This window comes from Zingiber officinale, chromosome 1A, assembly GCF_018446385.1.
Source record: "Zingiber officinale cultivar Zhangliang chromosome 1A, Zo_v1.1, whole genome shotgun sequence".
Lineage (NCBI taxonomy): Eukaryota > Viridiplantae > Streptophyta > Magnoliopsida > Zingiberales > Zingiberaceae > Zingiber > Zingiber officinale.
In genome coordinates this window covers 690977-715240 of record NC_055987.1, presented here as the reverse complement: position 1 = coordinate 715240, position 24264 = coordinate 690977, and the positions used below count along the sequence as shown (strand labels likewise).

The 24264-nt window shown below is 36.1% G+C and overlaps 4 protein-coding genes across 5 annotated transcripts; 2 read left to right on the top strand and 2 right to left on the bottom strand.

Annotated features, from left to right (window-relative positions):
• The first annotated feature begins 205 nt into the window (after positions 1–205).
• On the top strand, positions 206–12554 carry LOC122014570 (endoplasmic reticulum metallopeptidase 1). The gene is made up of 14 exons (XM_042570845.1): positions 206–438; positions 606–920; positions 2163–2401; positions 3661–3817; positions 4029–4106; positions 4321–4395; positions 4978–5097; positions 6773–6934; positions 7289–7814; positions 7887–8043; positions 8269–8378; positions 10370–10482; positions 11289–11652; positions 11924–12554. The coding sequence occupies exons 2-14, from the start codon at positions 624–626 to the stop codon at positions 12241–12243; spliced, it is 2718 nt and encodes a 905-aa protein (XP_042426779.1). The 5' UTR covers positions 206–438; positions 606–623; the 3' UTR covers positions 12244–12554.
• A 624-nt stretch (positions 12555–13178) lies between these two features.
• LOC122014559 (pheophytinase, chloroplastic-like) lies at positions 13179–17031 on the bottom strand. 2 transcript variants are annotated; one of them, XM_042570831.1, is made up of 8 exons: positions 16597–17031; positions 16355–16447; positions 15383–15549; positions 14770–14914; positions 14623–14695; positions 13695–13841; positions 13485–13610; positions 13179–13406 (listed from the first exon to the last, which is right to left on the bottom strand). In XM_042570831.1, exons 1-8 carry the CDS (start codon positions 16857–16859, stop codon positions 13344–13346), a joined length of 1077 nt encoding a protein of 358 aa, XP_042426765.1. In that variant the 5' UTR covers positions 16860–17031; the 3' UTR covers positions 13179–13343. The 2 variants fall into 2 exon arrangements, with proteins under 2 accessions (XP_042426765.1, XP_042426756.1); XM_042570822.1 differs by having other exon boundaries at positions 15383–15594; positions 16597–17030.
• A 224-nt stretch (positions 17032–17255) lies between these two features.
• Positions 17256–20547, bottom strand: LOC122014553 (tubulin alpha-5 chain-like). The gene is made up of 5 exons (XM_042570810.1): positions 20297–20547; positions 19335–19549; positions 19048–19247; positions 17826–18334; positions 17256–17737 (listed from the first exon to the last, which is right to left on the bottom strand). The coding sequence occupies exons 1-5, from the start codon at positions 20407–20409 to the stop codon at positions 17425–17427; spliced, it is 1350 nt and encodes a 449-aa protein (XP_042426744.1). The 5' UTR covers positions 20410–20547; the 3' UTR covers positions 17256–17424.
• Positions 20548–20951: 404 nt separating this feature from the next.
• Positions 20952–23994, top strand: LOC122014546 (5'-adenylylsulfate reductase-like 5). Its single transcript, XM_042570798.1, has 4 exons — positions 20952–21219; positions 22688–22869; positions 22985–23109; positions 23381–23994. Exons 1-4 carry the CDS (start codon positions 21046–21048, stop codon positions 23806–23808), a joined length of 909 nt encoding a protein of 302 aa, XP_042426732.1. The 5' UTR covers positions 20952–21045; the 3' UTR covers positions 23809–23994.
• The last annotated feature ends 270 nt before the right edge of the window (positions 23995–24264 follow it).

Genomic DNA, 24264 nt, shown 5'->3' with positions numbered 1-24264 from the left:
TGAACGATATGAAGTGGCTATTATACAATATCAATAAAGTAATTGGCCACTATTGCCGTAGCCCATTTCTATACCACGCCACCCGTAAAGAATTAATTGGACACTTACATATAAAAAAGACACCTACAGACACACATGGCAAGATTTAATTTGTCAGCTAGTCTAATACTCAAATGCTAAGTTGGTATAAATATGATCGGACAATTAATTGTAGGTAATTTTGTTTGAATAAAAGTCATTTTTTCACACAGCTTCGATAATAGACGGAGATTGGTTAGAGATCTCTGGTTCTACTTTAGGGCTTGGGCGTGGAATAAGAATTAGATCCCTAATAAGAAGAGTCCAGTCCACAGCTTCTTCGTCCTGTTCAGTACAGAGGCGGTAGGGTTTTGTAGATAGAGGAGGAGGAGGAGGAGATTGGCTGCGGATTCGGAAGAGGTAGTTCTTTTTGTACGGGTTTTTGTCATTGCCAATTCTATTAATTATTTTGGTAAATTTGAATTTTTGTTCCGTGGATCAATCCTTTTTTTTTTTATTCGTTTGTCGGATGAATCGATTTGTCTCGGGCCTTAGTTGTTTTTTTGTTTTTTTGGGTTTTGCTGCAGCTACATTTAGCCTGTAAGATGGCGCGGAAAGCTGAAGCCTCTCGGCCGTCTACTTCTAGTGAAGCATCGGATTCCAGTGATCATGTTGGACTGCCTACTAGATCAGCTTTTCTCTGGGTTGCCTTGTTTGTGCTCTTCCTGAATAGTTCTTGGGCTGTTTACCATATCCAATTCGAGAGTCTACCTTCACCTCTCACCGCTGACCGAGCAGGCAAGCGTGGTTTCTCTGAAATTTCGGCTTTACAGCATGTCAAAAGTTTGACAGGATTTGGTCCTCATCCCGTTGGTTCTGATGCGCTTGAGCTTGCAATACAGGTTCGTTCTCTTATCATCTATAACTTAATGTTGTAGTGGCATAGTCTGAACCCTATTTATGATGTCTTCTCTCAGTCTGTGTCAACACAACGTTGTAATTTTTTTATTTTTTTTTGAAAAAAAACTTAAGTTGATCAATTATTTAAACCTTAGTTTGTACATTTATTAATTTACTCTGTTCTTTTGATGAACAACAACTGGTAACTACGGATGATGTGTTTCTCACATAGAACTGTGTTGTTATGGTTGAACACAATTTACTTTATGAAAATGGACTACAGAGTGATTTGCTGGAATATGCGGTTTACTCAACGATGTTTGTCTGTCTCACTTTGATTAGACTAAAATTGTAACTAGATTCTATCAAAAAATTATATGGGATCCAACATTATTGTAGGATATTTTTGTGTATAAAAATGCAGTAAGATGGTGTTAGACTAGAAGTTGTAGTGGATGCCTTTGCTTATCAGACCCAGCCTCTCACTCTTCTGCACCATTTGTTCCAAGTAATGTCAGATTAATTAGAGGCAAAAGCTAATCCCGTCAATTCACAAAAGAATCTTTTAAATATTCCTTAGTGGGCTAAACTACAGTTTCTTGTCCCAAATGCTCTTTTCTAATTCTGAAATTGTCCATGGTGTGTAAACTTGGAGTAGGCTTGGTATAGTGTAGGCCAGAGACCCAGTTTTGGCTGGTGTCTGCTTGAAATTTGAGAATACATCCTGATTCCAACCTTGTATGTTTAGTCTCATTTGAACTTGACCTTTTCAAAGTCATGGTGTTGTTGATTTTGGATGAATATGTGCTTGTTCTATTCTTGCATGCAAGGGACACACAAAAAAAATCAGTTACAACATTGGGAAAATAGGAATACAATTTCAATAGGTCAATAAATTTCATATCCACTAGGACAACTATTAAGAAGCTAATCTACATATTCTCTTAGAAGTAAGAAATACCGCCAAACTGATTAAGCAATCTGTTATCTACAGTTTGGTAAATGGTTTTTTTGGCCCTCGTGATGTGCTACTTAGAGATGTCCATCTACAGTTTGCTAATTGTTTTTTTTTGTCCTTGTGATGTGCTACTTCCTGGACAGTTGCAGTAGGATTTCTTGCTGTAGATCATCTCCACTGGCTTTCATTTGTGTGGTAGTTTGGGTTCTCTTGTACAATTGAGAGGCTATATTTCTGTGAAAATGATATCGTACATGTTTGACCTTACAATACTCTTCTTCTATAGTATGTATTTGCAGAAGCAGAGAAGATTAAGAAGACGGCTCATTGGGAGGTTGATGTTCAAGTGGATTTGTTTCATTCAGAGACTGCTGCAAATCGTCTTTCCAAGGGACTCTTCAAGGGGAAAACACTTATATATTCAGATCTGAAGCATGTAGTCCTGAGAATCTTGCCTAAATACCTGCCTGAAGTTGAAGAAAATGCTATTCTGGTTTCTTCGCATATTGATACTGTTTTCTCATCGTATGTTTGTCATCTTTTTTATTTCTTTGGCAGCTTTAGGTCACCTATCATGGCTTCTGATTGATTGTTAGAATAATTAATGAATTGATGGAGTGCAAGTGAAGAAGCTCGTGTCAGATTTAGTGTTGTTGCACTAGTTTCTTTTCAAGATAGATTTCACTCTCGAACAACAATTATTATCTTTAAACAACTATCACTGCAAACTATAGTTAATTGTATGTTTTTTCATCGGTGGGTGTGTGTGTGTATACACACACACACATTACATCACTATTATTTTTTCTTCAGTGTAAAATTCACGACGCTCAATGAGTGAATTTGGGATTTATCACTATTCTGATTGTTTGGCATATCTTTTTATTTATTATATTATTGTAACCATGTAAAAACTATTTTTACATTTTTTTCAAAGGCATAAATCATCGTGATTTGAATCCTGAAATGCAATTTAATCTATCAAAACTCTAGGTCACTTTTGAAAATGTACTTAGGCTTAAATCACTTTCTTTAATGCAATTTTTTTTTGTTCTATTCTTTAGTGCATATTTTGAAGCTAGGTTACAACCACCCTATGACAACTCTAGATAATGACTTCTCTTTTATACTTTCCTTTTCATCTTCTAATATTACATGCAATGGGCAGTGTCATAATAACAATCTAATGATTGGGCTCTTCACTAACAGTTATATTTTGGGAGATTTTTTTTCCCAATTCCTATATCTAAACATTGTAACCACTTGTTATTGGTTTTGATGTTGGCTTGCCACTTTGTTATTTGTTTGTTATAGTTCCTTTTTTAATTGCTTGTCAATGGCCTATTCATAGAAAATCTTCACGCCTTGGCCATGTGCTTTCTTGTACTTTCATCAAAATGCAAATTTGGTCCGGCTTGGTTGTGAAAGGGATGATAAATTTCATGTCTATATATTGGATTATTTAATCTACAAGTGGATACCCAATCAAATCTAATCACTTTGACTTCGTTTGTTTATTACTTAGTCTCTACTTCCTATGTAATTGATGTTTGTCATGGCAAAGTATGCTGGAAGAAGGCATAAATTTTATGTTCGATCTTAGTAAACTTCATCTCATGCTTTGCCAGATATTGGCATGTTGAAGCTATCATGATACTATCATTTAGTGTTATAGTTTTGATTGATGAATGATTTATACTGTCTAGCTCATTGATATTTGATAGATCCATGTATTTGATGCAATTTCATTAAAGAGGTATCATGTTTTTTTCCCCTTTATCCAGGCAAGGAGCCGGTGACTGCAGCTCATGTGTGGGAGTCATGTTAGAACTTGCTCGTGGAATGTCTCAATGGGCCCATGGTTTTAAGAGTAGTGTCATCTTTCTGTTTAATACTGGCGAGGAAGAGGGTCTTAATGGCGCTCACAGTTTTATAACACAGGTACTGTAGTATCATACAGATTTAAGACTTTAAGACAATTTCAATATCAGTTGAAATTATCGTAAATGATCCCATAACTGACTTTATAGTTGATGTGTGTGTGTGTGTTTTATCATAAAGAAACTTCAACCTTCTTTAGTGATTATTCTTGTATTTTTTTCACTTGATTTATTATGTCGTATTAAAACATTATGCATCATTCATCTTGCAGCATCCATGGAGAAGCACTATCAGATTTGTAATAGATCTTGAAGCTATGGGTATTGGTGGAAAGTCCAGTGTTTTTCAGGTTATTTACTTCCATCTGAATGATCTGTATTGTGCTATTATTAGTTAAGAGTGTAGTTTCTGTCCACGATTGATTTAAGGAATCTAAGTTTATATTACTTCCTTTAGTTTTCTGGTTCTATTGCACTCAGAACAAAGGGCTCTACTTTTCATTCTCCTTCATGACTTGGTATATGTTCAGATATTAACTGAGTTAAATGCTCAACCATGAATAGGCTGGTTCGGTACCATGGGCTATTGAAACCTTTGCAAGGGTCTCAAAATATCCATCTGGTTTAGTCATTGCTCAGGTTAGTATTTTATTTTTCTCAAAATAAAACAATTTTCTTTTTCTTGCTAGTATCTGTTCTTGAATTTTTTATTTTTCATATATTTATGCAATCTATATGTAAAAAATAACTATTTTCTCCATGGATGTCATCATTGTTTTTCAGTTTTGAATTAATGGCAAGAGTGTGCTTTAACAGTGAGCAAATGTAGGTCTTCTGTAACTAAAGCTGTCAAGCTAAATTTGTTTTCTGACATTGCTCTATCTAATCACTTTCTTTTTTTGTAGACATAAGAAATCAGAATGTTCTTTGTGCTTTCATGGAATTAATATGACAATTGGAAACTTAATAGGAGTCCTGAGGAAAATATTCTAACACTTTATATTATAACCTTGAATGTATAACATAAAGCTATTATGATAAATGTACTAATAGTACTTTAAATGGAAAATTTCAGTCCGATATGGTAATTTAAGCATATCGTTGCTGGTTGTTATTATAATTGTATGTTTTTTCTGCTAAGTTGTCTTTTGTGTGGTCCTTTTTATGCAGTGTGTGATATTGTAGTTGCTCAAAATTAATGGAGTTAATTTTATCATGTAGGATCTCTTTCATTCTGGTGCAATTCAATCTGCAACAGATTTCCAGGTTTATGAAGAAGTTGGTCATCTTTCTGGACTTGATTTTGCATATACAGATGCTACTGCAGTGTATCATACCAAGGTTCCTTGATACTTGAGATTTAAGCTCACCAAATAGCACAGTTTATTTTTCTTTTACTGGGGAAGCTTGTGACACTGCTTTGCATTTGATGTAATGTGGGTTTATGTCAAGTATCAGCTTTATTTTTCTAACCCCTTTTACTTCGGTATTTGGTGAATGAGCATAAAGTTCAATGGTGGCACAACTAACCTCAAGTAGTTAGGACTAACATGCTTTGTTGTAATATTTATTGAGTTTCCAACTTTCCATATTATTTGCATGTATCATCTCACTCACATTATGCAGCAGATTGCTTATAATGAGTTTAACTTGTGAACCTTATTGTATGACCATGATTTTCAATCCAGAACAAACATAGTTACTAAAATTCTAAGTTGCAGATTTTGAAGATTAGGTCATGGTGTTTCCATCCTTGATTGTGGTGAGGGAGCGAAATTTTTGGACTTCTCTTTCCTTTAGAAGGTAGGCGCTTCCAATGTTCTTTGCAGAAAACTCTTAGGAGGAGTTAATGTTACTCACACACAATTTATCTTTAAACTTCCAATGACAAAAATTTTCTCTCAGTAATGGCCATTACTAATTGAAAATAGTGAGTAGTAGTAGTACAGTCAATGAGCCATTGACTTTGGCCAATCCAACAATTACTTGTGAAGGTTGTGGATTTGCTTAAGATGATTTTATCAGTACTTGGTAAACCTGTAAGAAGAAGTTTGAGTTAGTTTGGAGTTATGCTATTTTCAGCCTCCTCTTCATCCCAAACTTTAATAGTTGTACACATAGTTTTGTTGGTCCTTATTGTTTCTTTTATTAGCTTGTTGAATAGTCAGTTGACAAGCTATTTTAAGCCTGGTCCACCTTAGTTCATCCCATAAATCCCAATAGATGAGGTGGGTAATGGGTGAGGTCCTTTTTTTGTACTTTGTATATATCTGAAAGACTGAAACTGATTTCCCTAATATTGTAGATTGTGTTGATCCGCCTGGATCTTCTTTTTTAAGTGTCACAATTGTCTCAAGGATGAGTGCAAATGCTTGGTCAGGGATAGGCTAGGGTTTGAAATTTTGTCTTAACTTTGAAAGATTGAAATTATCATTTTGATGAAGAACCTATCTGGTACTGCTCAGCAAAATTTCAGGCAGTCCATTGAACCTTTTTTTTTGTGCATACAAGTGATATAGAAAAGTAACACATTTTAAACCCACAGATTAAATTGGTGATGAATCTTGTTGTGAACACAAGTTCATTTAGTAAAATCTCATTTGTCAGTATCTGATGTGGGCAGTTTATCTGGTGAAATGTATTCTGACAACAAATTTGTAGAATACATTTAAGAAATACTTCTTCTGAAGCAACTATAAATCTTTTCTAAGTATTTCCTATAATATAATTAATACTAATCAAGACCATGAGATAGGATTGCAGCATTTTAGTTTTGCATTAGTAACAAAGCTGTTAGATTGGATTATAGAAGTTTAGTTTGTGTTTTATAAAACCTTTTCAGGAAATATTTATTCAATCAACAAACAATGAAGTTCTTTGATGAAGTGTTATATGTGTTTCTAAACTTTAATTTTTGCCTATTAGGATCCGTCACATAAAATTTGTAATTCTAGTCTTTAATATATTCTGCTCGATTATGTAAAGCTCCTCATTTGCATTGAAATGGTTAATGCAGAATGACAAATTGAAGCTTTTGAAACCAGGATCTCTTCAGCATCTTGGAGAAAACATGCTGGCATTTCTTATCCATTCTGCCGCATTAAATAATCTTCAGAAAGAAATGGAAGTAAAAACAGAGAATATTGGGCAAAGTAAAGCCATCTTTTTTGACATCCTGGTATTATAGATTCGTCATTTTTTAGCTTCCTGTATATTCTTCCACTGTGATTTTTCTAGCACTTCTCATAGTTTTATGTTACTTTTGAATCAAATACAAAGGTGCTGTTAGTGATGAAATCTTGCGTGATTAAGTTTGAAATTATGAATCCTGATCACAATATTTAGTTGCATTTTTTCCTGTTGATTCAAGTTTTCAAGGCAATCTCAGCAGGTTAACATAAGGAATCCAAATATCCATTAAACAACCAGGAAAAAGATAAACCTATGATAGAGTTTTTCTTTTCTTTCAGTTACTTTTTTTCCCCCTCTATGAAATTTGATTAAATTATTTAATTATTGAATATTTATGCAGGGTACGTACATGATTGCCTATCCACAACGTCTTGCGACAATGTTGTGTAACTCGGTGATAATGCAGTCTCTCCTTATTTGGACTACATCACTTCTCATGGGCGGATATCATGGTGCCATGACATTTGGATTATCATGTTTAAGCATTTTGCTCATGTGGATCGGTTCACTAAGCTTGACAATCTTGGTTGCCATTCTAATACCATATATTTCTACCTCCCCTGTACCTTATATTGCAAACCCGTGGTTAGTGATTGGCTTATTTGGTGGACCTGCCATGCTTGGGGCATTAGCTGGTCAACATCTGGGCTTTCTTTTCATCATCAAATATTCAAGAGACGTTTTTTCAAAGAGAGTGCCAATATTACCATCACAGACTCTAGAAAATGTAATTCGGTTGGAGGCTGAAAGATGGCTTTTCAAATCTGGTTTTATTCAGTGGCTTATTCTTCTTATAGTCAGCAACTACTTCAAGGCTGGGAGTTCATATGTTGCCCTTGTTTGGTTGGTCACACCAGCTTTTGCTTGTAAGTTTCAGAACTCTTATCTATCATATTTGCAAAACGTATAACCATTATATTTTGCTGTTTCTGTTGCAGATGGTCTAATGGAAGCAACACTGACCCCATCACGGCTTCCCAAGCAGCTTAAAATTACAACACTAATTCTGAGTCTATCACTACCTATTTTGCTATCTTCTGGTACACTAATTCGGGCTGTTGGCACAATAATTGGCATTCTTGTCCGATCGGAAAGGTAAAATTTCCATTTCCATTTTACATATTGGTTTAGAAGAAAATAATTGATCAATTTGTTTACTTATGTTTCAAATAATTTCATCAGCATATTGTGTTATTTCTGGATTATTTTGATTTTCAGAGGGCAACTTAAAAATTGCAACGTCTATTTCTGTGTTGCTTTTGTATTACTGGGAACCTGTCATTTTTATAAACAGTCTGTCTTGCTAAAATTGGCATGCAGGAACCCTGGTGCCAGACCCGAATGGCTTGGGAGTCTTGTAGTTGCTGTATTAGTTTCTGCAATTGTTTGTCTTACACTAGTTTACCTCCTTTCATACATTCATCTTTCAGGTACCTTTTTTTCTTCTAATCATCTAACTATTAGCCTAGTTCCATTTTTCTACTGAGCTTCCAGTTCTTCCTTTTTTTCCCTCTTTATCGTACTGTGCATAGGATGCCATATTTTATTTGTTATCCTTTTGAACTTAGCCAGTTAAGACATACATTCTCTTAAATTGTTAAGGCAATTAATATTAAGTAGTTAAAACACATTAACACATATTTCATTAAGGAAAGAGGATGAGGAATCAGAAGTGCTCTATATTTAATTTCTGCAAAATTTTAGGAAGCAAAAAAAAAATGTAGATAAACCTTAATTTCAAAACTTACATTTTAGCTCTTGATAATTAAAAATCTACGTCTCTTTACATCAGCCCTTTTTTTTCAAATTGTAAAAATTATATGTAACAGATAATATTTTATATCCCCTACTACAATCATCTAAAAGTCCATCAAATAACAATAAACGAAACAGAGAACAAACAAGCCCTCTCTAATCGATCCATCCATCTGGATCCATTTTGTCAATTCCTACTTCTCTGTTCAGTAAACTTCTAAGAATCAAAGCAATGGTAACATTGACAACCCAAGACTAAATAATCCCCACGTGTTGAATCTAATCATGATACAGCTTGTAAATTCACCTACAGGTAGTGTGATAGATTCAATTCCGGTTTCAGCAGAGTAGCGCATTTGAGAAACTGAAGAATACCTTTCTACTTCTCAAATGCATCTTCTTCCTTCAACTTCCTTCATGGCCACTATAAATTCTTCCTCCTCCATATTATACAACTGTTGGAGCACTATTACTCTTTAGCTATGGTAATTTTATTTTATTCTCTGTAGGAAAAATAATATGAACAAGCTAATTCTATGCTTTGCTTGTTTGTATAAAGTTAAATATTTTTGGGCTTCTTTTGAGCTGCAAGTGATATATGATGGTCATAAAAGTCATCTTTTATGTTGACCGTGATAGTATGTGAACAACATCCCAACTTTTTATCCATTTTCTAGAATCATATTTAGCAAAATCAGAGTCAAATTCCAATTGAAGGGATAATAACATGTATAAATAGGACTCAACATAGAAACCCTAGATCTAAAATATCAATGGGGACTAAGCCCACTATTGACTATACCAGTAACTCGGAATCTAATTCCTCTGACAGAAGCTATGTCAAACCAATGAAAATAGTAGTGATGGACGCCTACATATGAAGGTCAATTTGCAGGTTGCTCCAGGAGGTTTTCTTATTGGGTAGTGTGCATAGGTGATTTTTCAATTTTTGCTGCTAGGAGCATTCAAATCCTTTGCTTTTGGCCAATATGGAGAAAGATTTTATCAACACTTGTCTACTCAATTGATGTCATGCACAACAATAGCATATTTATCAAACATTTGGAAACTAAAAGTTTTAATTTAATAGACCGTGAAATGAAATTTTAGTAGCTAGAAAGAATTGAAAGACTAGTTAAGATAATAAACATATAAGAATTTTAGACATTTTGGATTTATTATTCAACTTTTTGACATGTTGTATCTATTATTCAACAAGGAAATACCAATAGTTGAAATGGAAAGAAGCTTCAAGAGTCATCATCATCTATCTACCCCTTCGATCCAAAAGAAAAAATTATAAGAAATTAATGTTTAAGATGGATGTGCAAAATTACTAGAGGATAAAAGCTAAGAGAGCAATATTAGGTATAGCTTCAAATATTAAAATTAGGCTCATGTTAAAAAGAGACGGAGATTCTATAGTTAGAAGAGCTAAATTAATTAAAAAGCAAGGTGTAAAGGTTATAGGAAAACCAAAAAAATAGTTAATATAATAAAAAAATAATTTAATAAATTTGGATACTATTAATAATATAGTCTTGAATAAAGCTTAAGGGAGGGATAAAATTCATGTACATCAAATAGGACTTACCAAATAAATTCTTTTTGTTGGCTCCATGCTTATTCTGTCAAACATACCTTGAATCAAGAGGATCATCTGTAGGTGCAAAAAGACCAGTGATCATTTCAATTCTTATGCTTCTCGCACTTGCATTGGCTGCTGTAAATACTGGCCTCTTTCCAACATTTACCGAAGACTTTTCTCGGGCTGTAAATGTAAGTTACATTTTGTGTGTTATTATTCTTTTTGTCTTTATTATGGATTTTGTTATTATATCATACTAAACCACAGAATTTTGTATAATAACTCAAACTCTTTGTAGCAGTAGATAACTTCATACATATGTTTCGAACATAGATCTAATGCTTTCTGCAACAACCACATTAATATGGAGACATACGAAACTGATTCATAGCAGTGACAGAGAGCACTAGGCTAGTAGCCATACTGCATAATGTCAAATATGAAATGAGGTAAGGATGGACCATTAGTTTGATTCAACTGAACAATTGGTCAATAAGTTTGAAGACAAGCAACACATTACACGTCCTTGGTTCTTGTCACCTCCTTTGCTAATAGAATCAATGTTTGGTTGAGCACTTTAAACAGTAAAATCTTCTATTTTTTTCCTGACAAAATCAATTTAATTGTATATTTGCCTTTTGGATCTAACAACTATTTGGTATACTCTGATGTGATACAAAGATGAACTTAAATGCATTCACATTTATGTTATTAGCACCATTATGACATCATGAAGGAACCTTTTTTCTTGTGCCGCCCTTTCCAAGCCTTACCTCGATAGGAGTCTAGTACTCAATTTGACTACTATATGCTTCACAAGGCCATATTTTGGATCAGTTTTTTGAGGCACCCATTTTTATTTGGACTTTATCAAGTGTTTACTGCCTTTATTTCAGGCAATAGATAAAATTTTACAGGTTAAATTATAACAGATGCTTCCTTAACTGTGCAAGTTTATTATCATGTGGTATCTGCTAATTTCCTGTATGTATCACAGGTTGTGCATGTGGTGGAGACAAAAGGAAACTCTGATGAAAATCAAGATGCATCATCCTTCATTTCATTATTCTCTTCTACCCCTGGAAAACTGTTTGAAGAAGCAAAGAATTTAAAGGATGAAGAATTCACTTGTGGATGGAATAAGACGGTTGATTATGTTTCTTTTACTGTTAAATATGGCTGCTGGAGTTCCAAAGATTCCAGAAGTGGATGGAGTAATTCAGACATCCCTGTAGTCCATGTTGAACATGATTCTAGGACGACAAATGGTAGAGAAACGAAAGTATTTATTGACACTAAAACTTCAAAACGTTGGTCACTTGCTATCAATAGAGAAGCAATCAGAGACTTCACATTTGAAGGTGGGAATTATTATAATCAGCTAGTAATTTGGATTAGCTTTTCTTCTGGTGGTTGAATAGTTGATTCTAAATTATTTGAATCAAAATAAAACACTATTTGTACTGCAATTAGATTACTAAGATAAATGTATGGTTACTATGATCAATAAGCATCACAAATTTCTTTACATGAATTTACTGTTCTCTCAATTGCTTGTCAACTTTGTTCTTTGTAAAAGAATGGTTGACAAAAATTGTTTTGCATCTAACTGCTGCTTGTGTACGTGGACAGTGGACGCGCAAGAATTGGTACCAGTCGGCCGCAAGAGCGAGGTTGATGGATGGCATTTGATTCAGTATTCAGGTGGAAAAAATGCTCCCACTAAATTCAATTTGAACCTTTATTGGCTAGACAACACCACACATTCATCACAAGGAGCTTATAAACCTGGTGGCTCCCCTCTCTTACTGAAGGTAAGGACAGATTTGGACAGAGTCACACCAGCAGTTAAGAGGGTTCTGGACAAGCTCCCGCCTTGGTGTTCCCTGTTCGGTAAATCCACCTCGCCATACACATTCTCTTTCTTAACCACTCTCCCAGTTGATTTCTAGATACTCTCTCTCTCTCTCTCTCTCTCTCTCTCTCTCTTTTGTAGTAGAGCACTCTTGCTTTTAGAATTTGGATGTATTATGTATAAGATGTTATTTAAAACAATGTGGTATGGTTTTGCCAGTATTGGTTCTTTAGAACATGCCAATCTGTTGTTGATTGTAAATAGATTGAAACGCTGATGATTTTTTGTAAATGCGGGAGGGGAATAATAATGGATGCTGCTGAAATTACCAGGGGTATCAATGACAGTCTGATGTTTATAGCTTATTAAACTGAAATAGTGGAATATTTGAAGTTGAGTGAGATGTCACATTTGATTATTTTTGTTGCTGTTTTTTTTCAAAAAAAATTCTCATCCAATTTGAGCTGTTCCGGTGTCTATTAATTTCTCTAAGGGGCTGATGCCTCGCCCCGTTTTGTGGAGCATGTAATATATATATTTTTTGTTGTCACGTTTGAGTGGAATTTAAATATTTTGTAGCATATCTTCATTTGTATGTCCAATGTTCTCATTATCCGATTGCTACAGGATATCCAAAGAAATCTAGCTTGTGAAGCTAATCCACAGGATCAGTGATTTCATGCAAATGGAGTGAAATTAACAGCGAAAAATCAGATGGGGATCATCAATCTGATTACATCAATCATTTCTACCAACTCAGTGAAATAAAAATAACAGAATTGTGTGATTATTTAACTAGCAGTTATATGTTTTGATAGTGAAAAAAATTATAAATGTTTTCATAGATTTATATTCATGAATAATAATTATTCCTTACTATCCAAAAAAAAAAAAAGATATTGTGCGAATAAAGTAGTTTTTGAGTTAGGTAGATGATCACAAATGAGCTAATTAAATCGATCAAATTTAGCAAAAGATGGTGATTTTTTTTTAAAAAAAAAATAGACATTGTATATTATCTACATTTCCCAATCAAAATAGTGTTCATTCCCTAAGAATCAATTAACTTTATGCATTCAGGTGTCAATCTCTAGATGCTTGTGTAGCAAGAATGCCGCTATGAACAATAAGGTGTGTTTTTCTTTAGGAGGGAAAAAAACATATCAGAAACAACCACAAGGTAGCTGAAGCTATTCCTCACGGTGCATGACGCTCAACGAAAGATTGAATCAAGGGATTTACTAGATCTGGAGCTTCATCCTACGAAGACGAAAAAAAAAAGATCTCATTAAACAAGATATCGGCGACAAACTAGTAATAGTTCACTGAACACTGAACCTGTGGGCAGTGGCCAACATCGGGAAGGACGACAAAATCTTCGACAGATTTAAACTCGGCATACTTTTGCCCGAGTTCGACAGGCTCCCATGGATCCTTATCGCCCCAAGCTATCAAAACTGGACACTGAAAGAAACGCAAAGGAAAAAGTTTGCAGGCCTATGGATTTATTAAAGACTCAAAGGTTTTATAGTGCATCATATGACTGACCTCAACTTTGGGAAGCAATTCTTCAGGTAGAGGACCACCTGAATAGCAGATAAACTCAAGGAATACTTCTGCGGCACCAGGATCAAGTCCTGGTTGCAAAATGAGCTGAACTAGTTCATCTGTCACGGCTGATGTGTCATGATAACACTGAAAGGAAAACCATTATCAAAATTGTCAAACATTATAAAAATAAACAGTTATTCTAACCTTTATATGTTATAGAAAAAAAAAGTTTTTTGTACTTTTCAAGCATTGTGCGGAGTCAATGTAGAACCATATAGCCGAATAGGATAAAGACTTATTGTTGTTGTTGGATGATTTTCAAACATATTCAAGGAGCAAACACTATTTCAGTTGATTAATCAATATGATTCTACATTGATGCTGCACAAACTGAGGCCAGTTAGAAGTTCTCCATTTTGTTACAAATTTACATTCTATTCTATCTAGTGATCTAGTGGAAAAGTGTAGTCTTGCTCCAAAAGTGATACCTTGAAATTACAAATACTTGCATTATATAAATAAGAAATTGTCTAAATGGAAAATTAACATAAAGAACATAAAAAAATTGCATTCTTGCATGGATTTTAGTTTCTTCTTATCACCATCAAACATGTTTGTCTTAACTATCTGGATTTGAATTTGACTACATGAATCTTATCCCATCAGTGTCCTGGTTAACTCATATCATGAAATGGTGTAAAATTAATGCCTGCAAAAGAGATTAAAGCTTTGTGTAGAGCTCAATGATCTAGCTACGGCACATGACCGCTTCAAGTTGGTTATTTTCCAACCCCAAAAATTAATGTTTCAAGTTGAAGCCTCACTGTTGTAAACTATCCTATATGAAAATAAACATGGTCCTAATAATAAAATTTCATAAGAGTAAGGCACAAAAAAATCATATTATTTATATTTGAAAATTTACCTGTAATAGAATACTTCTAATAGATTCTGGGGTGGCAATTGCTTTAAAGAAAAGCTTTCCAACAGCTGTGTTCCTGCGACAACAGAATTTGAAGTTTTAGGCGTGTTCGTGCAATATATAATATTGCACGGTGGCACAAGTATCTACCTCAAGAAGCTCTGGAAGGATAGGATGAAAGGTCTTCCGTACCAAGGCTGTTTCTTTATGTGTAGCATTCTTAAGGAAATATTTAACAGGAAGATACCCTTGCAGATCTGAGGCTGCATAACTGCTGCCTGAAGGCCTACAACGCCTGTGAAGAAATCCTATTTAGTGTTGGATCCTCATCAAATCCTTTTGACATAGGAAAATCATTGTAGTTGAATGGGACACTATTATCTTGATACAATTTCACGTTCTTCATTGTTTATCCAATTCCTGAATGCCTAGGAACTTTTAGTAAAAATGAAGCTACAAGATGAAAGATTCTAAAACTCAATTGAGAAAACCTGAATGCCCATAAAGAAAGCATGAATTACCAACACTGAAAAAATGTTTACATTGGTTGGAAAAAAGCATTGGAGGGGTTATTGTAGAAATTCCAGAAATCCTACAAAAGGATAACAGAAAAGGAAAGTTTTGCATAAATAGAACATAGAAACTTCTCAAAATTGAAAGAAGAGAATTGTCTTTTCATCATGCAGTGATATCAATAGAAAGTTACCAGGATTAATCATCACCAAGTAAAAGCTGCCAAAGATTAAGAAACTTTTAGCCTCACCTCCAATAGAATTGCATATGAAGAATGCTTTCTCTTTGACAACATCCACACAAAAATCATTTAGCTGATCTGCCCAAGTCTCAAATGTATAGAATGAACCTGTTCCAACTTCTCGTGGGTTTGGCTTATCAGAATAACCATAACCAATCAGATCAATAGAGTAAACCCTGTTGGATTTTGCAAGAATTGAAATATTTTTTCTCCAATGGTCACTGCAAAAGGAGACTGATATCAACAATTCTTGTAGGAGATATGTTGTGGTTCTGAACACCCTAGTTTCAGATAAGGGCTAAAGCTGTAGAAGTTTCCTTCTATCAGAAACTGAATTTACTAGGAATGATTTTAATGTTCCATTTTTCAGTTTTAACATAGACTAGCTATATGTCCAGCTTAAAGAAGACAATCCACAGACAATTTTGTTTTAACCAGAAACCTAGTGAAATACAAGAAGAAACAATTATGTAATTTTAAAGTAATCTAATATCTAAGTATACTCCAGTCAGCACTCCAGTAGACTCACTAACCAATTTAGACAGATGTGATACCGTATTCTCATTCCTTCAGAAACATCAAGAAAAAATGAATAGGGATCAACAAGGAAAGAATGGCAGACATCAAAGTGAATCAGAAGATATTCAATGCCGTCTAGCTGCCCCTATAAGGACAATTGCAAACATACGCCCCTGAATTTAAATTTAGAGCATAGAGGATTTGCAATTTAGAGGCTTCTGCAGATTAAACTCAAAAACCAAGTCAAATTCATAATGATTTATAGCTCATATGAATGCAAACAAATAAGATACCCGTTTGAGTTGCAACATCAAGAACATGATAACTCACATGAACAACAGTTTTGATATAAAGAATAGTACTTGATCACGCAACCAAGTCCTAAAGAAGCAATGCACATACTAATATCAACCACGTAACACTGTCTGCAAAGTAAAACCAAGATTGTATGGTGGCATAGACCTGTTTGCCCCAAAACCGTGAATTAGAACTAATGCTGGTCCTGTATTTCCTGATGACTGATAACGAATACGGTAACCTCGCCAATTCCATGATCTGTAAAAAATAGAGGACAGTTTTTATAACATATTGGAGAAATAAACAGTAAAACATGTTCTTGCACAATTACCCCTACTGTTACATTCAAACCAGAAATTAATCCTTAAATAACAAAACCAACGCATTGTGGAATCCAAAGATGCTACCTGGTGGAAACTTCAGGTTCACCGGAGGTGGTAGGGGTAATCGCGGGATCGTGCGGCCTCTTCTCTTCGCCGGTTTCTTGAGCCGAAACACTGCAGCACCGAATCCTGCGGCTCCAAATCGGATCGAAGCGAGGGAAGGGAGCACGTTTAGGTTCCGAGATAGGCTTCGGAAGGCCGCCGGGATCGAAAAAGACTCCTCGGCTCCGACGAGGGTGAGGAAGAAGAGGAGTACGCAGGATGGGAGCGGAACCGAGGCTCGCCATGATCGATTCTAGGCTCGGATCTAAAAACAGAAGCTCGTTCTCGCCCTTGCTAGCTGGCTGTCCATTTCAGGGCGACGAGGAATTGCCAAGAACACTGTGCAGTGTGTGGAGAATCACGAATGGCTGTGTCTTTCAGGGCGACCAGCAATTGCCAAGAATAGAATGTGTGGAGAAGCACGAATTAAAAACATTAATTGAAAGTAAATGAAATAACTAATCAATATAAAAATTTATAGAAAATGATAAAAAAAACCAAAAAAGTGCTGGCGAAGGCCCCTCCAGCAGCTGGATCTGATCATTTAATTCCAGCCATTCGTTTGTCAACCGTAAGGATTAAATGGAGCTAGATCTAAGCGTTGGATTGAAGCCCTTCACGCCAGCCCTATTCAGATTTTCTTTTATAGCAATTCAATCAAACATGATTTTCAAACCCACAATTCAGAGTTCAACAACGGCTACAACGTAACGCAGAAAACAAAATGCTCAAGTCTGGTACCAACTCACGAAGCAAATGACAGTGCAAATTAACAAACGCAAGCAATTACTAAGAAGCAGCCACCAATGCTCAGTAGTCTTCTGGCTCCTCGTCCTCCTCTCCACCCTCTGCACCAACCTCCTCATAGTCCTTCTCAAGCGCAGCCAAATCCTCCCGGGCCTCAGAGAACTCCCCTTCTTCCATGCCTTCGCCTACGTACCAATGGACGAACGCACGCTTGGAGTACATCAGGTCGAACTTGTGATCAATCCTTGAGAACACCTCAGCCACAGCAGTGTTGTTGCTGATCATGCAGACAGCGCGCTGCACTTTAGCTAAATCACCTCCAGGAACGACAGTTGGTGCCTGATAGTTGATTCCACACTTGAATCCAGTAGGGCACCTTCAGAAAAAAAAAAAATCTCAAGGCACTCAATTTTAGATCATGGAGTTTATTGCACTAACGAAGGGGAAAGACTGAGTGTGTTTACCAGTCGACAAATTGGACAGTTCTCTTGGTCTTGATGGTTGCAACAGCGGCATTCACATCCTTGGGCACGACGTCACCTCGGTACATCAAACAACAAGCCATGTATTTGCCATGCCTGGGGTCACATTTTGCCATCATGTTTGATGGGTCGAACACTGCATTTGTAATTTCAGGGACAGAGAGTTGCTCGTGGTATGCTTTTTCAGCAGAGATAACAGGCGCATAGGAAGAGAGCATAAAGTGGATTCTAGGATAGGGCACTAGGTTGGTCTGGAACTCGGTAATATCCACATTAATAGCTCCGTCGAACCTCAGAGAAGTAGTTAAAGAGGATATGACCTGAGATATCAACCGGTTCAAGTTGGTGTAAGTTGGCCTCTCAATATCTAGAGCTCTCCTGCAGATATCATAAATTGCTTCATTGTCTAGCAGAACTGCAACATCAGTGTGTTCAAGCAAGGAGTGAGTAGAAAGCACACTGTTATATGGCTCCACAACTGCTGTTGAAACCTACAACCATGAATATCACAGTTTAAGTCCAATTTATTATACAAAACAAAAATAAACTTACTGAACTTCACCTAGATGCACTATGCGTCAAACAAAAAAAGACAATTTTTGTGCGTAGTGCCTAGGCAAACAAGGTATCTAATTGCACATGGCCAAATATCGGTGGGACCGACATGTCTACAGCTACCAAATTATTTCCATTGATACAAATACAATTATGTGATTCTGATAGATCTTTTGAGATCTGTGTTGAATGTAAGTTCAGCAATATTAGTACACAGTAAATTATTATACAATTAAGAGAGGTTACATATTATAATTTTCAACATATATCTACCTTTGTTGTTCTTGACTTCTTCCAAATCAAAATCCTCGGCAAATTCTAAAATCCATAGTGCAATTTTAGTAACATCTTGATTTTTTTTTTCAAAAACTAAGTATTTTTTATTTTAAGCTAATTAAGCTTTTGCCATATAATCTTCAGTGAACAAACAAATGGCCTACAATCAGTATGCTTCATCAGCATATATATCCTAGTGATGCATAATTTTGATATATGCCACTAATTACTATACTTTCATTACTAATTAGCAACTACTAACTACTGAAATATGCCACTATCTACAGTCGCAAAGGATGAGGTTAAGCAAACAAGTTCAGATCAAGAAATTTAACTTGAATTGAGAGCAGACCAGCTTCAAAACTTTGTGTACCTGAGGAGAAGGATAAATGGTGAAACCAAGCTTTGACTTCTTCCCATAGTCAACCGACAAGCGCTCTAGCAGCAAAGAACCCAAACCAGATCCAGTTCCACCACCAACAGCATTGAAAACCAAAAAACCTTGCAAACCAGTGCAATTATCTGCTAATTTCCTAACTCGGTCAAGGCAGAGATCAACAATTTCCTTGCCAACTGTTGTTCATGCACACACATCAAGATCAATTCCAGACCTAGTATCAGAAAATCAACTTCGCCCATGAGAAAAAACAGAGCCAGTACCTGTGTAGTGCCCCCGAGCAAAGTTATTTGCAGCATCCTCCTTCCCAGAGATGAGCTGCTCTGGGTGGAAGAGATGACGATAAGCTCCGGTCCTCACTTCATCAATCACTGTAGGCTCCAGATCTACAAAGATGGCCCTTGGGACATGCTTCCCAGCACTGGTCTCACTGAAGAAGGTATTAAATGCATCTGTTGCATCTCCCACTGAAGTATCACTGAGGAAACAGTAAAAAAAAATAAAAACGTATCAGAAAAAACCAACCAGATCAAAATCAGAATTTTTCATAGGCAAACCAGGATGCTTTTATCACTGGTTTAGTTGGTAGTAGGCATATATAAATTCATGAAAGACATATAATTCGTCAAAGATTGTTAAAGCTATCTAATGCATGAGAAGTTTGACAAGGAATTAAGGAAAAAGGAACAATAGTTCTTAATTATTGAAGGTGATATACAAACACAGATTAAGGTCTGGAACTCCAATTAAGGAGATAATACTAACAAATGCTTTACTCTAAACAAAATATATGAGTCGACTAAAAAATCACGATTCCTGAACTAAGCTTTAGGTTTTCTTTTCTTTTAAAAAAAAATACCGTCAACAAAGAATGATGTGAAACAACTTTTTGCCAACTCCTGAAACCTCACTTTCTTCAACATGTAGACAACAAAATATGCCTCCTAGGACAGATCCGATACAAATGTTAGTAGATCACAAACTAGTAAGTCAAACTGAGGTTAATCAAGTGGACAAAAGATACATAAGCGCATTTTTCTCTCTAAAGCCTGTCACACTTCGGCGGTACAAAAAAACCAAAGCATCTTGTAAATAACAAAATAAAATACACAACTACAAACCCCAAACAATAAAGCAATTACAAAAAAACGTTTCCTCCCCAAGAAAAAAAAATGCAGACAGTTTTCCATCAATGAAATCTAAGCGGAAAGCAGATCTAAGTTACCTCGGCATCATGCCATCAGGCTGGATGCCGTGCTCGAGGCAGTAGAGCTCCCAGCAAGAGTTGCCGACCTGGATGCCGGCCTGACCAATGTGGACGCTTATGATCTCCCTCATCTTCTTCCTTTTCGGTAGCCCTACGGCGCTCGCTTGCAAAGGACGAGCTTACTTGGTGAGAAAGAGGAGAGAGAGCCGGGATCTCGGCGGCGATCTAGATCTAGACAATGGACCGGGGGAGAGAGGAAGGGGTTCATTTATCTAATAACGGGGACGGACGAGGCGAGGGCGGGACCCATCCAGCAACCGCCGGCTGTCACAGTCGTGACTCGAGTCTGGGCTGATCAGGTGCCCTGTTTCAGTGTCACTTGGGCCTTTTGCCGGCCTCTACCCATCCTTTTTACCTAAAAAATTATTCTGGTCGTATTTTTATATAACAGATCATTTCCAATAGGAATATTCTCTAAATATGAGGCGATATTTTTAGGATGGAATATTTTGTCGTGAGATTTAAGTTATTTAAATAGTAAAATATTTAAAAAGTAATATTTTTAGGATGGAATATTTAAATTTAATTCAAAGGGCTTAAGTTTGTATTTTGGTCAAATATGATGCGCCCATTTAGTCAATTCCCAACTCTACGTCCAAAATCCAAACAGGTAGACGCGCAATTTAATAAACGCAGAAAAAGAGAGGTAAGAAGGTGTGGCCTCTCTTTCGTCCCACTTGGAGCTTCCGATTGCTCTTCCTTTCGCCATGGTCGAATCCTCCTTCCATCTCCTCGCCTTCCTCCTCGTCCTCTCCCCCGCCGCCTGCCTCGCACACGTCCGATCCGCCGCGCAGCCTCTCTGTCCTCGGTCGGACCTCGCCTTCCTCGGTCACCTCGAATATCAATGTCTTCCTTCGGTCGACCTCTCTCCACCTGTGGAGGTACGCTGTCGCTTGCTGGATACTTCCTTATACTATCCGTTCGGATATTGCCATCCAAAGGTGGGCGTTTTCTAGCGGGAAGCTGGTGATCAGATTAATTAGGGTTTGATTATTCTTGGAGGGTTAGGTCTCCAGAAGAATCCCTGATGACCATTTACTGGGTTTATTAAAATTTTTATTTTTTAGTTAGCTGTTTCGGTTTTGTAGTGAAATATGGTAATGAAGACTTGTTGTTTTGATTTCGCTTGAAGAGAGACATGCCTTATGTCTTGGTTTTTTATATGTGTTTGATTATTTCAGTTACATGGTGATGATTAAGTGTATGAAGGGCAGGGCAAACTTTGATGCTTTTAATTTATTTGAGGAACTGCTATTGATTTAAGTCCTACCTCTAAAAGCAGAAAACTGAAGAATGATAAATGTCTGTTTCATTGGATACGAAGTGGGTTACTGCCCTGTTGTAGTCGTTTAGCAGACTTTTTTTTTTTTTAAAACAAAAAAAAAATTAATCTTATGCTTTGATGGGATGCTAACTTTAGTAGCTTTCCCTTAACTTTGAAGTATGGTAAGCTCACTCTAAAGGGACTTGGTACCAATCTGTTGATTGATCTCTGACATTCCAAGTGGCGTGCTTCATATTTCCACTCTAAGATGAATCATTTGCATGCCCTTGTGATAAGATCAATGACACCTTTTTTGGACTATTTGACTTTGTGTGACCATTCACTTTGAACTTTAGCTACTACCTAGATTAAGGTGTGCTATGGAGGGGCAAAGTTTGCATCCATCTTCTGTCAATAGACATCAGGGTACTAATTTAAGATATCTTCTGCCTATGCTGGTTTCTTTGTGGATTAACAGGATAACATTAATTATATATATTTTTCTCGTTATTATGGACAAAAGGTCCACTATGTCACTTGGGTATTAGTGGACAAAATGAACATGTGACTAATTTTATGTCATTGTGTCATGTGTGTACCTTTTAGATTAAAGGCAGAAGTGTAAAAGATAATTGTATTAGTGTAATACATACATAAGGTGAATCATATGGTTGCCTGTTATCTAATAGAGTATGCAATGAGTATCATTCGGGTTGAGATGATATAGGAATATTGAGGTAGATGGTATATCAGAAAATTAAAAGTTAGATGAGGGAAACTTATTTTAGGTGCTATGAAGCATATTAATGTAGATCTTTAAAATATAATTGCTGATTTTATATTTTTTATTGGGAAAAGAATATGAGATCCCTTGAGCTGCAAAAACATAGTTGTCAATATTTTGTGATTTTGCCTCAAAACTGCTGAATGGCTGAAAATTATATATATATATATATCAACCCCCTGCTTTCTTTCAACTTGACCATGTTGTAAGAACATGCTTTGATATTTATGCTTTTCTTTGGTTTCTTTTTCTTTTGGATTGATTGTGAGGTGAGTTCTGATCTGTTTAATCATTTTTGAAGGTGAGTGGAGAGATTCTAGAGAAAGAACTTGGTTCCGGCAAGAAAAGTGCTTATTTTTCTGTTCTCTTCTATGCATCATGGTGTCCATTTTCACACAGCCGTCGACCTACCTTTGATGCTCTTAGCTCAATGTTTCCTCAAATAAAACACTTCTTAGTTGAAGAATCATCAGTCATGCCTAGGTATGCTGCAGCAATTCTGTTTGTTGTTTTGCTCCAATCTTCATCAAGTTGCCCACATATTCTTTATGAAACTTACATTTCATGTGATTGCCGTTGTTTTTTTGTTGCTACCCAGTGTCTTCTCAAGATATGGTATTCACAGTTTTCCTGCTTTAATGTTGATAAATGGGACAACAAGGCTTCGGTATCAAGGGTTAAATGACCTAACTTCGCTAGTCTATTTCTACAAGAGAACTACAGGTACATTAACTTAAGTTAGGAGTAGTCAATCCTCATAATAACTTCTTCAACTTAATTTTTTGGTGTAGGTCTAAGCATGGCCTCTTGCGAACATAGTATGACTTACCTTGACTATATAAAATCTCAAGTGCTGTGATTTCAACTTTATATATTGAAGCTTCCTTATTCTGTCTTTGCATTTTCTCCACCTCATTTAATTTTAATTTCCAAGTGTAAACTATTTTAGCATCTTGAACATGTAGTAAGTATATCCTTGCCTATTTTTATACAGGCTTGGATCCAGTCATGCATCCGGAGATAGATCTGGCTGGTTCAGGAAGGGTTAGGACCCAAGTACTCCAAGTTGAATCTGCAAGGGAGTTGATAACTAAGGAACCTTACTTGGCATTTAGTGTTCTTTTCATCTTTCTGAGAATGAGCATATGCATCATCTATGCGATATACACCCGTGTGAAAGCCTTTTGTGTCTCACACGCCTGGCATCTGAACTTGAGGTTTCTTTGTGAGTCGAGCCATTTGTTGGAGCAGGTGCTGCATTTGGTCGATGTCAAAAGGTTATGCAGCAATCTTAGACTTTGCAATCGGACTAGGAACCTCCGAAAGGGGGCGAATAATGCACGGGTCTGGGCTTCTTCCCTTGCTTCTGTCTCCCTCGGCGAGCCATCTACTTCAAAACTAACCCCTACTGACCCACAATAATCTCTTTTGATTTATGGTAATGTTCCCCATACTTTATAGAGTTATGTAGATAGGGATGTGGGATCATATGAGAAGCAAAATCCCATGTAAATTTTTTGGATATGTTATATCATATGTATACTGTATATGATTTCACTGCGGCATTTCAACAAAATGCAATCTGTAGCTGTATCTTTTTTGCTTGTACTTTTTTTGTGATCTGAAAATTTGTTGATGATGGTAGTGTCGCAGCTGAGTATTGTTTATGGATTTTTGGCAAAATTTTGTAGTCATACACCAGAAGTTAAGGTATCCCAAAATCATGAGGTACTGTCAAAATGTTCAAATCATGCAGCTCATTTGCCTCGTTACCCTACGGTCATTTGTTGGATCTTTCGAACCCTAAGAACAATTGAATACTCTTATATGGCACTTCCATTAATATTGTTTTTCCTCAAATAATATGTTTTGAGCTAT